The sequence below is a fragment of the Myxocyprinus asiaticus genome, chromosome 31, assembly GCF_019703515.2.
Source record: "Myxocyprinus asiaticus isolate MX2 ecotype Aquarium Trade chromosome 31, UBuf_Myxa_2, whole genome shotgun sequence".
In the NCBI taxonomy this organism is placed as follows: Eukaryota; Metazoa; Chordata; class Actinopteri; order Cypriniformes; family Catostomidae; genus Myxocyprinus; species Myxocyprinus asiaticus.
The window spans coordinates 42,364,076-42,381,584 of record NC_059374.1 but is presented as its reverse complement, the minus strand read 5'-3'; the positions used below and the strand labels follow the sequence as shown (position 1 = coordinate 42,381,584).

The 17,509-nt window shown below is 34.7% G+C and overlaps 1 protein-coding gene across 1 annotated transcript in view; it reads left to right on the top strand.

The window, feature by feature from the left end:
• Positions 1–17,509, top strand: part of igsf11 (immunoglobulin superfamily member 11) — a 152,687-nt gene that overhangs the window by 122,954 nt on the left and 12,224 nt on the right. The window contains exon 3 of the mRNA XM_051666268.1: positions 13,223–13,430. Coding sequence (XP_051522228.1) covers positions 13,223–13,430 — 208 coding nt within the window. The remainder of the gene's footprint in view (positions 1–13,222; positions 13,431–17,509) is intronic.

Genomic DNA, 17,509 nt, shown 5'->3' with positions numbered 1-17,509 from the left:
TTGTGAGGGAACGTAAAACTATTGTTAGGGAACCCAAAACTATTGTGAGGGAACGTAAAACTATTGTGAGAGAACGCAAAACTATTGTAAGAGAACGCAAAAATATTGTGAGAGAACGCAAAACTATTGTGAGGGAACGCAAAACTATTGTGAGGGAACGCAAAAACTATTGTGAGGGAACGCAAAACTATTGTGAGGGAACGCAAAACTATTGTGAGGGAATGTAAAACTATTGTGAGGGAACATAAAACTATTGTGAGGGAACAAAACTACTTTGAAGGAACGCAAAACTATTGTGAGGGAACGCAAAACTATTGTGAGGGAATGTAAAACTATTGTGAGGGAACATAAAACTATTGTGAGGGAACACAAAACTATTGTGAGGGAACAAAACTACTTTGAAGGAACGCAAAACTATTGTGAGGGAACGTAAAACTATTGTGAGGGAACACAAAACTATTGTTAGGGAACCCAAAACTATTTTGAGGGAACGTAAAACTATTGTGAGGGAACACAAAACTATTGTGAGGGAACAAAACTACTTTGAAGGAACGCAAAACTATTGTGAGGGAACGCAAAACTATTGTGAGGGAACGTAAAACTATTGTGAGGGAACAAAACTACTTTGAAGGAACGCAAAACTATTGTGAGGGAACAAAACTACTTTGAGGGAACGCAAAAATATTGTGAGGGAACGCAAAACTATTGTAAGAGAACGCAAAACTATTGTGAGAGAACGCAAAACTATTGTAAGAGAACGCAAAAATATTGTGAGAGAACGCAAAACTATTGTGAGGGAACGCAAAACTATTGTAAGAGAACGCAAAAATATTGTGAGAGAACGCAAAACTATTGTGAGGGAACACAAAACTATTGTGAGGGAACGCAAAAACTATTGTGAGGGAACGCAAAACTATTGTGAGAGAACGCAAAACTATTGTAAGAGAACGCAAAAATATTGTGAGAGAACGCAAAACTATTGTGAGAGAACGCAAAACTATTGTGAGGGAACGCAAAAACTATTGTGAGGGAACGTAAAACTATTGTGAGGGAACATAAAACTATTGTGAGGGAACACAAAACTATTGTTAAGGAACCCAAAACTATTGTGAGGGAACGTAAAACTATTGTGAGGGAACACAAAACTATTGTGAGGGAACAAAACTACTTTGAAGGAACGCAAAACTATTGTGAGGGAACGTAAAACTATTGTGAGGGAACGCAAAACTATTGTGAGGGAACACAAAACTATTGTGAGGGAATGTAAAACTATTGTGAGGGAACGTAAAACTATTGTGAGGGAACACAAAACTATTGTTAGGGAACCCAAAACTATTGTGAGGGAACGTAAAACTATTGTGAGGGAACGCAAAACTATTGTGAGGGAACACAAAACTATTGTGAGGGAACAAAACTACTTTGAAGGAACGCAAAACTATTGTGAGGGAACGTAAAACTATTGTGAGGGAACGCAAAACTATTGTGAGGGAACGCAAAACTATTTCAGAAAAAGAAATTCCCACCCTGTCCTGTAAGGGGCCCTGTAGATTCATGAAACATCAATTGTAACAATAAAAATGTTCACTGTAACTTGCGTGTTAAAAAAAAAAGTAGCATATTGTGTGATTTCACCTTTAGTACATTTGTTTTTTCTCTTAAATCCCACTTTCGAGACAGCATGAGAATGCAGACTTCCTGTTGAGATTTAACACCGTTTCCTCTGTAACACCTTTCCTTTCATTAACGGCTGAACAACAGAAATCAGGAGTGTGTAGGTCACACACTAGGACGAAGCCAGTGATTAATTTACTTAAAACATGACCGTCATCTGACTTTGTGCTCGGATGTGGCTCACTGCCCTGTAAATACACGCTTCACAATGACCAGCAGCCTTACGCAAACATTACATTATTTACTGTTAGAATTATATATTCAGAATGAATTTTTCATGCCAAGTAAACAAATAATATCAGCAGAAATGTTCTCTTAGTTTTCACACCCATCACGAACCCGGGTCACCAGAAAACTGAAGGAAACACAGTTTTTTGGCCCTAGCTACTGTATTTTTGTAGCCTGTTCTGATGCTTTTTACATCTAGGATATATTTAAAAGAGCTTCAACAACAACATTCATTAATTAACTAATTAACTCAATGCTACATAATGTTGCCTCTTTGAGAAGGCTCAATTATATGAGATGAAAACCTTTCCATAACTTTTTTTCTTTCATAAAAGCTAATTAGAGTTCTATTCGAAGTGCCGAGATAGCTAATTTCTTTTTCTTTTCTTTTTTTTTAATCCCCTTTTCTCCCAATTTGGAATGCCCAATTCCCACTACTTAGTAGGTCCTCGTGGTGGTGCGGTTACTCACCTCAATCTGGGTGGTGGAGGACAAGTCTCAGTTGCTCTCCGCTTCTGAGACCGTCAATCCACGCATCTTATCACGTGACTCGTTGTGTATGACACCGCGGAGACTCACAGCATGTGGAGGCTCATGCTACTCTCCACGATCCACGCACAACTTACCACACACCCCACTGAGAGCGAGAACCACTAATCGTGACCACAAGGAGGTTACCCCATGTGACTCTATCCTCCCTAGCAACCGGGCCAATTTGGTTGCTTAGGAGACCTGACTGGAGTCACTCAGCACACCCTGGATTCGAACTCGCGACTCCAGGGGTGATAGTCAGCATCAATACTCGCTGAGCTACCCAGGCCCCTGAGATGGCTATTTTCACATTATTTTGTTCATCACAGACCTTCAGCCTTTTGTGGAGTTACATTGGTTATTAGAGTTCACACTTGAGTATAAAGGTTACGATTTATAAAGAAACAAAATGGTCCGACATCAAGTGTCGTTCTGTTGCACAACACAAGTAGGAAGTTGGAAATTCTGACTTTTCTAATTGAATGGAACGCAACATTTCAACACCCCTTAATTGTGGTAAAATCACCGTAACATACAGCCTTTTGTGGTTTGTTGCTTCAAAGAAACAGTTCCTCCAAAAACCATTATTTTATGAGTATATTAGGGTGTTTCGTCAACTTTGACCACTTACAATGTATGTACATGCATCACAGGAGATTTATGTCATTTTCAATTCCCTCCACAGTGTCATTTCCAGCAAATCTCAAATTCTGTATTGTGTTTAATAGAATTCTGTGCTGGAAAGGACACTGATGGAAATTACATTTTTTGTCTTGCTAAGACTAATTATATAGCTAACATTTCATGTTTCCTAAATAATATTTTCACACATTTTGCATAATTTATTAGGGGCAACATTGTTTGGTATGCTGGAAATGACACCAAGTTTTGAAAATTAACAGACATAATTTTCACACAATAAATATTGAAATGGTTTCTTTTATTTCATAGTTTTAAACTTAATATTTGTATAATTGATTTTCATAGTTTAATGTTGAAAGTCTGGGCCTGGGACACGATTAAAACATTAGGCCCTATTTTAAGCACAGCACTATGCCAAAAGTCATAACCGCAAAGTGGGCATGGCCATGAAGTTTTGGTATTTTCGTCCAGGTATGCACACGCAATGCGCTAATGGGCTGGGTCAAGTGCAATTTAATTTGGAGGTTCTTCTTCCAAACTGTGTCACATTATATAGTGTAAATGGACTGTATGCAATGAATTAGAAGTAGTAACAGTGATTGTATCGGCACACACTTCACTTCAACCAGTCGATTTTGATTTTGAAAATTGTAATTTATTTATTAAACATGAAATAATTAAACCAAAAATATTTCTGAATTCAAATTACACTTCAAACGATACGAAAATATAATCAAAATATTTAAATGGTCAAAAAAAATCATACGAAATCCAAACATATTACTCTCTCCTTCTTCCACCGGCCCCTTTTGCAGTGACTTAAAAATCACTCTATGACAACAGGTGGAAAAAATCCAATACAAATGAGTTGACCTATACATAGTTGAACACAAATCTCATATATTTTTGCTTCATAAAAGGCTATTGTCAGGGATATTATTTGATGTTCCACTTAGAGGTCTGCAACCCAACTCGGGCCCAATGGGACCCGAGAACCCGATGGGTTTCGGGCCGGGTTCGGGTTTGTAATTAATGGAAAAAAAAACAGGCCTACCGAACATGTTTCGCGCACGTGCTCTCACTCACAGACACGTACGAATGGACTAGTTAGTGGCTGATCATGCCAGACGTGTTTCTGCGCATGTCCGTTCTGTTTTCCAATGGTTTTCCTATGTAAACTCATGCTGGACGAATGTCTTTGACATTTGCACCATGTCTCACTGTTTCTTCAGTGTCTCGCACAGGACCGGCACTGTTTAAACACCGTGTCAAGTTAAAAAGAACTTTACATTTTCAAAAACGCATGTCGAGACACCTGCGCTCTGTTTCATTCTTTGTACTGCGTCTAGATTGTTTTTAGAGCAGTTGTCACAAAGATTCAACATGCTAAACAAGTTCAGGCTGTAAAGAGGGGACTGTTGCATTGTTTAATATTATTCCAGATTATTCTGCACCAAGCAAAGTTTCAGTGCATAAATGGTAAGCCAATGCTTTTTTCCCCACTTCAATTCTGTATATAGGCATTTGAAAAGTCCCTAAAATAATTGATGAAAGGTTGGTTAAAAGATTTCAAGTATAGTATTTCTTTTTGTGCTCCGGAAGTAAGAAAGTCCACGTGCTGGACACTTTGATGGTGCAGATCTGTGGATTATTTAGAGACAGGAATCTCTCCATCTCTGTCTTCCTGTCCTCTCATGATGTGTTTTTACCTGCAGTTCCCTGACAATATGCACACTCCAACATCTGTGCATTGGCCCCCGGGTAACGTCGCATATGTTACAGCACACGTATGATCTGCACAGTCAAACATTGCTTTTTTGATGGTGCAGCCACAGGCATCATGCACATGAGGGATGCTGCGCCTTTGTACAACTTCAAATACAGAGCGCAGGTTTATCCCCCGTCTATCCCCATTCACCTGCTACCCACACACACACATAAGAACACGCACATGTCTCTAACTCTTACCTACCTCTAATTCTGTAACCTGAACACACGCACATACATGTAAACAGCCGTACATACACACACCTGTCCCAACTTTCAACCTGACCTGCACAACTAACAAATCTTCTGCACTAATTAACCCAGAGCTCACAGGCCAGGACACAACAGATGCTCACTACACACATACACAAATTCCACCATAAATATGCAATTACATATGCATGGACCACATTTAACAGTCAGTGTGAAAAATTCAAAAGATTTTATTCGATTTTAGCCAGTTCGGCAGGAAAGGCGGCAACTCTGTCAATGGGTATATGTTGGGAGTGACATATTACCTACTGTTTTTAAAGTTGGTAGTATGCAATATGTAAAATGTGCACAGTTTGCACATTTTCTGTATGCATGGAATTGAGCGCAACTGTGCCCACTTTTTCAGCCGTCTTGGTTCCGGAAGTACTTTTCCTGTTCATTTCTTCCATAAGGATTATATTAAATCCTTCATAAAAGAGTTCTAAGGTCTGAGGTGAATCAAAACATTGCAAACTTTGATTTGAAGCCAAAAAGTATTTGCCTGTGTAATTAACGTCTTTACTGAGGGAATGAACTACAATCCCATGAAGCATTGTGAATGATGTAATCGAATTAAAAACGATGGAAAAATATAAAACTATTGATTTAAAGTTGTTGATTAAAAGTATAGAAACAGTGATTCCAGCAACCAAATTGGCCCAGCTGCTAGGGGGGGTAGAGTCACATGATGTAACCTCCTCGTGGTCGTGATTAGTGGTTCTCTCATGGTAAGTTGTGTGTGGATCGCAGAGAGTAGCATGAGTCTCCACATGCGGAGTCTCCGTGGTGTCATGCACAACGAGTCACATGATAAGATGCGCGGATTGACTGTCTCAGAAGCTGAGGCAACTGAGACTTGTCCTCCGCCACCCGGATTGAGGTGAGTAACCACGCCACGTCATGTAAATGAGAACACCGTTTAAGGGATGAAGTGAAAGCGGTTTAACACACCTAGGTTTCTCCTGAAGAACATGGCTTAATGTGACCATGTAAACACATAAGCGGCATTCTAGCAGTTTTTTGAGGAGTGCGCATGTGCGTGGAACAGACCGAATAACAAACATCATAGGATGGAGCCCAACAAGAAGTCAACACAGTGGAAAGAATTCAACATTTCTGGGAGTACAGTGGGAAAAGCACGTACACTGTAATATATACCAATTTATACACACCGATGTAGAATATCGACGGCCCCTCACATTCACGTATATGCGGTCATACATTGAGGGAATCCCAGAGTTTTATGTAAGAGGTAAACCCCACTATTGCAGTGCAGGTCCACTGCATATCGCAATAGAAAGTTAAGGAAACAAATACAGCAACAATTTGGGAATATCTGGACATAAAGCTAAGCAATGGGGCATAAAAAGTGAAGTCTTCATTGGATACCATGTTTGTTATTTACACAAGCGTCGCAGGGTAATTACTGTTTGGTCCAAATTGTCGTTTCTTTGATTTAAAAATGATCTGAGAAATCAGAATTTAGAGCAAATACATAAATATCAAGATATACTGTTTAATGAAAATTGTCAAAGGCTGAAAATATAGATACAGTATGTTCTAGTATGACCACATTGTTTACTACGCTGAGTATGCAGCTTACTGACATGATTGGTACATATATGCTGGTTGTATCCCAGCATGCTCTCTGTAGGTGAGGGATTTAAACGGCGCATCTGTAACATATGCCGGGCTTAACGTAAGGACACATGCTATGCTACCCTCAACCTTCTGACCTCATTCTGATCAGATCATATTCTCTTCACAGCTATCTGACACAGCGCTGCATTTGCCTTAATCTTCTACGTTTAGCTGCAGATTAGTGCATATAGATGTAACTTTTCCCTCATAAATCCTTTGTGCTCTTTTCATTTTGCAGTTCAGCTGATGCAGGAAATGTATGTATTCACATTAAAACATATTTCAGCAGCATTCATTTGAATTCTTCAAGAGCTCCATTAGGTTTGTGAAGTTCCCTTTAAGTTTCTAACATCCACTATAAAAAAGTAACTTCTGAGCAATAAAAATTTGGTTTATGGACATGTCTGACCACTGAATATGAGGCGGGGCAGAAAAGATGTTGGAGGGAGGGGCTTAATGATTGGCAGCTCACAGTGTGGCCAAAGCCAAGTCAGTTCTTAGCGCTGATGACCATCTGTACACAGCTGATGACCTCTTTTTTAAAATCTCACTACAAACGTCCACTGGGTGTGTGGAAATCTTCTTATCTCAAGCCCAAACAAACACTTCTTATTAATTTGTGAAATATCATAATTATAGAAGAAAATGTTGAAAAAATATACTACAAAGCCAAAATGTAACTACACAATTGATTTTACTCATATCTCAATTAACATAAAATTTATAGTTACTGCATTTTGCTTTGGATGGCAGTGTAGGGATGTTAAATTAACCTCAAGTCTCTATGATATTCTGGTCTCTAGATATTAGTGGTCGACCGATAGTGGATTTTGCTGATACCGATAACTAAGGTCGTGTGCCGATAGTTTTTAAAATCAATTAATAGAATGTTAGAACATTTTCTTAGTCAGCACAGACATAGAGGCAAGAATAAAAAATGAATAAAATCCCAGATGTAGTTTATTTTTCAACCAATAATAATCAGAAAAAAGAACATGGGACTTTTAACACTAAATACAAGCCTGAAATACACACTGGGGACCTTTATTTTGAAATGATGGAGACTTGGCTCCATTACAATGCTCTGTTTTTAATATTTAACAAATTAATCTTTTTACAGCCTATATATTATTATTATTATTATTATTATTCACAATATATTGGAGACATGATGTATGTGGTGACGAGGGACATTTCCCCTTGTCAAAGGGGACATTTCCCCTTGTCAAAGGGGACATTCCCCCTCATCAAAGGGGACATTCCCCCTCATCAAAGGGAATGTTCCCCCTCGTCAAAGGGGATGTTCCCCCTCGTCAAAGTCAAATTTTTGTTTGCATTCCCTCGCTTAAGTTTTAAAAAAACTTAATTAACAAATGAATATGAGGAATAAAAATAAAAAAACAGATTTTTGCTGATAACGACTATCAGCACTGATTAATCGGTAAAACCGATATATCAGTCTACCACTACTAGATGTGGCTCGAGTCCCTACTTCAATGTCAGTCTATTTTTTTTTTGTTTTTTTTACCCTTTTTTCATCCACCAGGCAATATTTGTGAGTCTAATCGCTTAGAAAAGTAATAGCACACCTCTCCTCAGCAAATTGCATGTATCGCCCTTTTGACATTAAATCATGTGCAGGTTATGAATTATGGATATTTATAATGGAATTTCAACTTGTAAAAAACATAATTACTGATATCTGTTACTATATTTTCACTAGTAGAATTGCACAATGATCTTTCACCCCATCCAGTTCAAAATGCAAAACAGATATCTATAATTAATTTCTTACTAGTACGTCTTAATTTTAAAAATGTGAAATTTTTTAAATCAATAATATATTGTTACTAGGGCTGTCGATGTAACTCGTTAATTCAGTGCAGTTAATGATATAAAAAATAACGTGTTAAAAAGTGAACGCAATTAATCATGTCATCGGACTTTAATAAGGAATATTCCTTCCATCTGATCAATTCAAGCTTGGAGTACCATCTGTTTTCTCCAGGGGGCAGTAAGTGAAACTCGCTGTATAGGCAATGCGCAGCACATACAGAGATCAAACCACACTTAGAGCAGACAACACAAGATGAGAACACAAGACGAGTACACATATCCATTTCTGATATCAACATTCAGATTAGTACAAATGCAAATGTTTGATATCTGTACATTTAATTCAACATATTAGATTTGGTATTTCAGATATCTGGAAATGTATATCAATAAATGGTAAAGAAATCATAAAAGTTTGTTTTACTAATTACAATAAGATATCTTAAATTAACACTGTCACTAGTAATGGCTACATAATATCACAATGGCTTTATTTTAATATCAAGAATTCATGTTTTTACTAGTGCAAATGTAATTACTGATATAAAAAACCACTAATAAGCATTTTAACTATCAAATGTAATTATAGATATCTATAATTCATATCCGACACATGTCAGTTTGTCTTGAAAGTCGAGGCTGCATGATTTAAGGTATCGTTTATGTTCGTAGCACAATCATTTCAATGCTCAGGCTTAGAGGTTTGTTCAAATCAATCACCCTAAACATGAGCAACAGTAATAGTGATGCTTTTCTTAGCAAACACTAATGAGTGCTCATCATGTTCTGTGCTGAGACATTATGATGAAGAATTATACGACTGATAACAGGAGAAACATGCATTAGAACAACACTCATTCATCTTTCTCTCTTACTCTCTCTTTCTGTCATGTACACCTATACATCACTCCCATCTTTCCCTATTACACAGCTCATCTCTCTCTCTCTCTCACACACACACACACACACACACACTCACACACTGACTGCAGGGCTCGTCTCGATTCATTTCAGCTGAACTGCTGCCTGTTCACTTGTGTGCAAGAGGCCCGAAGAAATGCACATAAATCCACGAGAGCATCGTTCACTGGCGCTCAAAACACCACTCAAGTGCGTGTGTGATTTTCTAGAGATCTTTCTGTCTTTCAGAAGCCACTGAGTTCCTCGACACACACACACACACAAACACACACAAGTTTCTTTGAATGTGGCTGATCACAGAAGCTTCCAATGAAGATCAAAGTGCTTTAAAAATGCTTAAATTACACTCTCTCTAGCTTTCTACCCTGGAACAGTGTTATTACAGTTAACAAAAATGAAAACTAACTCAAATAAAATAAAAATGATCTCGAATTCATTTTAGTTTTAGTTTTCAACGTAATGTGGTGAATATGGGCAAAGTGAGACAATTTTGGAATTTTTTATTTTCTTGACACTTTGAATTATGATCCAAACGACACATAACCTAATATTATACCTTTGAAGAAAGCTGAGGATGTCTTCTACCTTAGTCAAAAGCAAAAACTAAGAAATATTCAATACTGGGAAATAGAGTCTTTGAAGATCCTCTTTTGACCAAATCCCAGATGTGTTTAAGCAGCAGGGCTTACTGGTAAAGTGGGACAGAGGAAAATTTTATTCTCTAGAAAATATATATATATATTTGAAATTAATTTTTATATTTTCTTCTACACTTTCACATCATAGCATTAAGTTAACTTTTACTTTTTTATAAGCTTTACTAGATTTACCTCAAATTTCTGTCATTTTCTTTACCATTGCTTTTCTCACCATTGGCCATGACATGAGTTCTGCCACACATCCCAAAGTAAAATCATCCATTTTAAACCTCAAAACGTTAGAGAGATAGTTCACCCAAAAATTAAAACTCTCATCCTTTACTCACCCTCATGCCATCCTAGATGTGTGCGACTTTCTTTCTTCAGCAGAACACTTTTTCAGCAGAAGATTTTTAGAAGAATATCTCAGCTCTGTAGCGCCATACAATGCAAGTGAATGGGTCTGAAACTTTGAAGCTCAAAAAAGCACATAAAGGCAGCATAAAAATAATCCATAAGCCTCCACTGGTTAAATCAAAGTCTTTCGAAGTTTTACTGTTCTCCTTTTTCACTGTACATCTTGCAATTGCAGTCTACAGGAACAATCATGATTTCAAAATCAATTACAGTAAGAGTTCGCAGAGTGATAGATGGCGCTGGGAAATATAATCGAGCTTTAAATCATCATCGCCAAGGAGACTGCTGATGTCAAGATTTACAGTAAAAAAGGACTTAAATATTGATCTGTTTCTCACTCACACCTATCATATAGCTTCAGAAGACATGGATTAAACCACTGGAGTCATATGGATTAATTTTATACTGCCTTTATGTGCTTTTTGGAGCTTCAAAGTTTTGGCCCCTATTGACTTGCATTGTATGGACCTACAGAACTGAGATATTCGTCTAAAAATCTTGATTTGTGTTCTGCAGAAGAAAGAAAGTCATACACATCTGGGATGGCATGAGGGTGAGTAAATGAATAGAAAACTTTAATTTGTTTTGGGTGAACTGTCCCTTTAATTGTATACTCCCCAAAGATTAGTTTAGTAATGATTATAATTATTTAATGAAATACATATGGATACAATGTGGATCAAGCTTAAATGTCTTTTGTTACTTTACCCATATTCGCCCTATATTATAAAATTTGCAACATTTACATAAACTGACTATTATTGGCTTTCAGCTAAAATATAAAAAGTAAAACAATTATAAAGCACAAAATGATTCCATAAACAGCAAAAATGGAAAAGGTAACAGAGTAAAATATCAAAACATTCTCTGAGCCAACAAATAATGTAATAAATTGTTAAAAATGTATGACATTTAAAACACGTGACAACTTGCCCCGATAAAAATGTGACAACATGCCCCGACCTGATTCATGAAAGTATGCCAGTGTGGTTTGATTATGTTTTTGTGTTAATCCAAGAGCTATAACAAACAAAAGATGACAGTGAAAATTTAATTTGGAGAGTAGAATTCACAAAAAATAATCGGTTCCTCTTTATATAAGGTGTCTTTAACTACTATATACTAACATTAAAATACATATAATACAATGTACTTATTGTGTAACTAGTGCAAAATTTGTACAAAACTTACAAAAAAGGTACAGTTAGGTTTAGGGTTTAGATTAGGGTTAGGGTTTAGGGTCGAGGCAAGGTTAACAGTGTAACTACAGATGTAATTAAATGCAAGTATTTAAATATAAGTACAATGCAACAACACGTATGTACATAAGTACATTGTATCAAATGCTTAAGTACATAGTAGTTAAAGACACCTAATTTAAAGTGGGTCCAAATATTCTAACTTAAGAAGGTTTGGAATTAGTTGTTTAAAACCAACATACAAATCTTCAAAACAATCTCAGTAAATATAGCTGCAAGCAGCGATGATGGGCCCTAGCACCATGGGTCCATTTCCACCCGGTGGCTCTCGGAAAACAATGCAATTGGCATTTGACATTATTCTAAACAATTTGAAGCAATTTGGGTAAATATAAGAGTAACTATTTTAAAGTCTGTTGTAAGAGCCACACTTCCTGCTGCCAGCTGGTGGCGGTATGACCATGACCCAAAATAGTCACATCCATGTGATTAGCCCCCAAGACTAAACCTACATCTCGATTTTGATCTAAATCACACATTGCACACAGAAGATATTGGACACTTCCTGTTTCCCATTTCTCGCCATTAATTCAATGCCTTGCCATGGCAACACCGTTCGATATATCAAAATCTGTTTGCAATTTAACATCTTTAATGTCTTGGCATAATGTTTTTCAAAGTTCAGAGACTGCAATATTAAAAAAAAATCCAAAATGGCCGACTTCCTGTTGGGCAGAGCTAATGGCTATAATTATGAAAGTTGCCCAGCTTGATGAGAACTATGTATGTACCAATTTTGGTTACTGTAGGTGAAAATGGGGGTGCTACAGAGGCCGTCTTACACACCCATTTTAAAGGAGGTGCTACAGAGCCCCCCTACACGCCCATGCATGAACTTTTGCCCAGAACTAATGGCCGACGACTCTGATGTGTGTGCCTAATTTCAAGAGTTTTGACGCATGATAAGTACCCGAAAAGTTCAGAAAACCTTGAAAGAATAATAATAATAATAATAATAATCCTTAGAAGAACAATAGGGTGTCCGCACTTTTAGTGCTTGGGCCCTAATAATTACTGAGATAAAGCTCTTGTGACAAGTTCCCTGTGTGACAACTAGCCCCGGTCTCCTCTATATGTGGAAAACTGACATGCTGATGGTCAGAGTGACCAAAGATGTGGTCAGAATGTCTCCAGGCTTGCATTATTTATACCTGATAACATCGATGTTAATAACTCTCTAAACATGAAATAAATAGTGTTTTAAGTTTTCTGGCCATAATTACTTAAAAGTCATTAGCTGAATCTTAATTTGAATGCCTATCCTTATTTCTTTAACAGAGATTGGCATTATAAATAACAAGAACCGTCCGATGTAACATTCCATTTCACTTTAAAACTGTTGTAATGAACTGTTAAAATGTAACTATTGCATTGTTTTAATATTGTTATTTCATTCTCTCTTTCTGTCTCTATTCTCAGGTGATCATCTATCAGGGTGGGCAGGTGTTCAGTTTAGCCAATCACATGAATGGGCGAGTGGGTTTCGTGTCCACTATGCCCAGCACAAGTGCCTCAATCTTCATCAATAACACACAGCTGTCCGACACAGGGACGTACCAGTGCCTGGTCAATAACCTCCCCGACCGCGGAGGGCGCAATATAGGAGTCATCGGCCTCACTGTGCTTGGTGAGTGGTGTAGATGTAGCACACTAACATTCTACTCATAGGCCCTATCCTAATACTCACACCTGCTGCCTTTGTACAAGCCTACTTACCCACTTGCGTGCATAGGACGTTTGATTGCACGTTGGGACACTCGTAATGATGTTGGTCCCAGTTGCAACAGCTGTTTTTGTAATTGTTCTCAAAAGACTGATTGTTGTTGGTAGTGGTGACTGGTAAATAGTTTACTCACCTTTTCATTTATCATTACTCTACTAGTTGTTTGTGGATTGTGTTACTGAAAATATGTTAAATAAATAATACAAAAATTATATATATATATATATATATATATATATATATATATATATATATACAATTATTATTATTATTATTATTATTATTTATACAGTATAAGTAAAATGTTTACAGTGTTTCATTGTGTGAAATTAATTGTAAAAGTTATTTTGATTTTCAATACTTTGCATATTAAAATATGTTTAACTGTAAAATTTCGTCATCCATAATGGCTGTAAAATGTGAAATATAAGTCATTTTTTTCTACTTTGTTCCTCAATACACTGCACAAAAATTAAATTCTATAAAAATGTGTGATCCATTAATAGCTACATATACATGCCATTTACATTAAATGCTTTGGCTTGTTATTTATATAAGACAACAAAAGACTACTCTACACAATTTATCAGTATGTGGTTTCATATAAAAAATAAAAGCATTAAAATGCGTACTTTTAATACATAAATGCATGTTTAGATGAGGCAGAAGCAGTGGTAGTAGTTTAGTTTAGTTTTTTAAAACAACACTAACTATAAATCATATACTGTACGCCACATTGGCTGATAAATGACCAAAATCACCAGCAGTATTAGGCAAGAAAAAAATAAAATATGGTAAATATTAGGCGAGAAGCTGAACAAAGAGGCATATAAATAGACATATTTAGCAATTGTGATGCCGCTATTACTGTAAGTCAGACCAACCAGTGGTGGACATTATAAAATGATTTATATTGAATATATTAATATATACAAAAATGACATATGCCAAACATATGTTTTACTAGCTGATTATATTAGATAATTTATTAGATTATATTAGATAATGTAAATGCTTTCCTTTTCGTCTTCCTCATAATAACGAGAACATATGTCGTAAAAACAAAATCTTTTCTCATAATAACGATATATTATGTAGTTAAAACAAAATATTTTCTCATAATAACGAGATATGTTGTTAAAACAAAATATTTTCTTGTAATGAGATATGTCGTTAAAACAAATCTTTTCTCATAATAACGATATATTATGTAGTTAAAACAAAATATTTTCTCATAATAACGAGATATGTTGTTAAAACAAAATATTTTCTTGTAATGAGATATGTCGTTAAAACAAATCTTTTCTCATAATAACGAGATATGTCGTAAAAAATAATCTTTTCTCGTAATAAGAATTATGTAGTTAAAACAAAATCTTTTCTCGTAATTACGAGATATGTCGTAAAAACTAAATCTGTACTCATAATGAGATTGTCGTAAAAACATCTTTCTCGTAATAACATGTCGTAAAAACGACATCTTTTCTTGTAATAACGAGACAAAACAAAATCTTTTCTTGTAATAGCGAGATATTAAGTCGTAAAAACTAAATCTTTTCTCATAATAACGATATATTATGTAGTTAAAACAAAATCTTTTCTCATAACAAGAAATTATGTAAATAAAACTAAATCTTCTCTCGTAATAACGAGACATTATGTCATAAAAACAAAATCTCTCGTAATAACGATATTATTTCGTAAAAATAAATATTTTCTCATAATAACGATATATTATGTAGATAAAACAAAATCTTTTCTCATAACAAGAAATTATGTAAATAAAACTAAATCTTCTCTCGTAATAACGAGACATTATGTCGTAAAAACAAAATCTCTCGTAATAACGATATTATTTCGTAAAAATAAATATTTTCTCATAATAACGATATATTATGTAGTTAAAACAAAATCTTTTCTCGTAATAACGAGATATGTCGTTAAAAACTAAATATTTTCTCTTATTAGAGATATTGTCATAAAAAATGTTTTCTCATAATAACGAGGTATGTAGTTAAAACAGTCTTTTCTCGTAATAACGAGAAATTATTTCGTTAAAAAAAATCTTTTCCCATAATAACAAGAAATTATGCAGTTAAAACAAAATCTTTTCTCATAATAACTACATATTATGTTGTAAAAACCAAATATTTTCTCATAATAATGATATATTATGTAGTTAAAATAAAATCTTTTCTCGTAATAACGAGATATGTCGTTAAAAGCTAAATATTTTCTCTTATTAGAGATATTGTCATAAAAAATGTTTTCTCATAATAACGAGGTATGTAGTTAAAACAGTCTTTTCTCGTAATAACGAGAAATTATGTCGTTAAAAAAAATCTTTTCAAATAGTAACAAGAAATTATGCAGTTAAAACAAAATCATTTCTCGATATAACAAGATATTATGTAGTAATAACAAAATCTTATTAACAAGATATTATGTCGTAATAACAAAATCTGTTCTCGTAATAACAAGAAATTATGTAAATAAAATCTTTTCTCGTAATAATGAGACATTATGTTGTAAAAACAACATCTTTCTCGTAATAACGAGATATGTCATAAAAACTACATCTTTTCTTGTAATAATGAGACATTATGTCGTAAAAACAAAATCTTTTCTTGTAATAACGAGATATTAAGTCGTAAAAACAATATTTTCTCGTAATAACGATATATTATGTAGTTCAAACAAAATCTTTTCTCGTAATAAAGAGACATTGTTGTAAAAACTAAATATTTTCTCATAATAACGAGTTATGTAGTTAAAACAGTCTTTTCTCGTAAAAATTTGAAATTATGTTGTTAAAACAAAATCTTTTCTCGTAATAACAAGAAATTATGTAAATAAAACTAAATCTTCTCTAGTAATAATGAGACATTATTTCGTAAAAAATAAATATTTTCTCGTAATAACAATATATTATGTCGTTAAAAAATAAATATTTTCTCATAATTACAAGATATTATGTCATAAAAAAATATCTATTAAAAAAATTATGTAGTTAAAAAAATATTTTCTCGTAAAAATTTATGTTGTAAAAACTAAATATTTTCTCGTAATAACGAGAAATTATGTAGTTAAAACTAAATCTTTTCTCGTAATAACGAGATATGTTATAAAAACAAAATCTTTTGTCATAATGAGAAACTATGTAGTTAAAACAAAATCTTTTCTCGTAAAAACAAGATAATGTGTCGGAAAAGCAAAATCTTTTCTCGGAAAATGAGATATGTTGTAAAAACAGAATCTTTTCTCATAATAGTGATATGTCGTAAAAACAAAATATTTTCTTATAATAACGAGATTGTCGTAAAAACAACATCTTGTCAATGTCAGTTTATTTATATAGCACAGTTAAAACAACGACAGTTGACCAAAGTGCTGTACAATCATTGCAATATAAAATAAAAAAAATAACATAATTTAAATATTAAAACACATAAATACACAATGTAAAAGGCTGATCAGAAAAAAAGTGCATTACACATCAAAATTCACCTAAGATTGATTAAAAGCTAGTGAAAAAGGATGAGTTTTTAACTGCGATTTAAAATCGTGTACTGTTGAGGCAGTTCTAATGAAAACAGGTAGACAGTTCCAAAGTTTAGGAGCCACTACTGCAAAGGCACGGTCACCTCTCAGTTTCAGTGTAGACCTGGGGACACTCAAGAGCCTCTGATCGGTGCGATGCGATCTTTTCTCGTTATGAGATATTATATTGTAAAAACGACATATTTTCTCATAATATCTAAAAATGATGTATTAAAAACAAGAAGAGATGTCATTTTTACGACATAATATCTCGTTATTACGAGAAGAGATTTCATTTTTATGAGATAATATCTCGTTTTTACGAGAAAAGATGTTTTTACGACATAACTGGGGGGAAAAAATTATAAGTATGTGGCAGCATTGCGCCACCGTACTTTTGAAACGGTGAGTATTTTAACGTTTAAGATTTACTTAATTTGTCT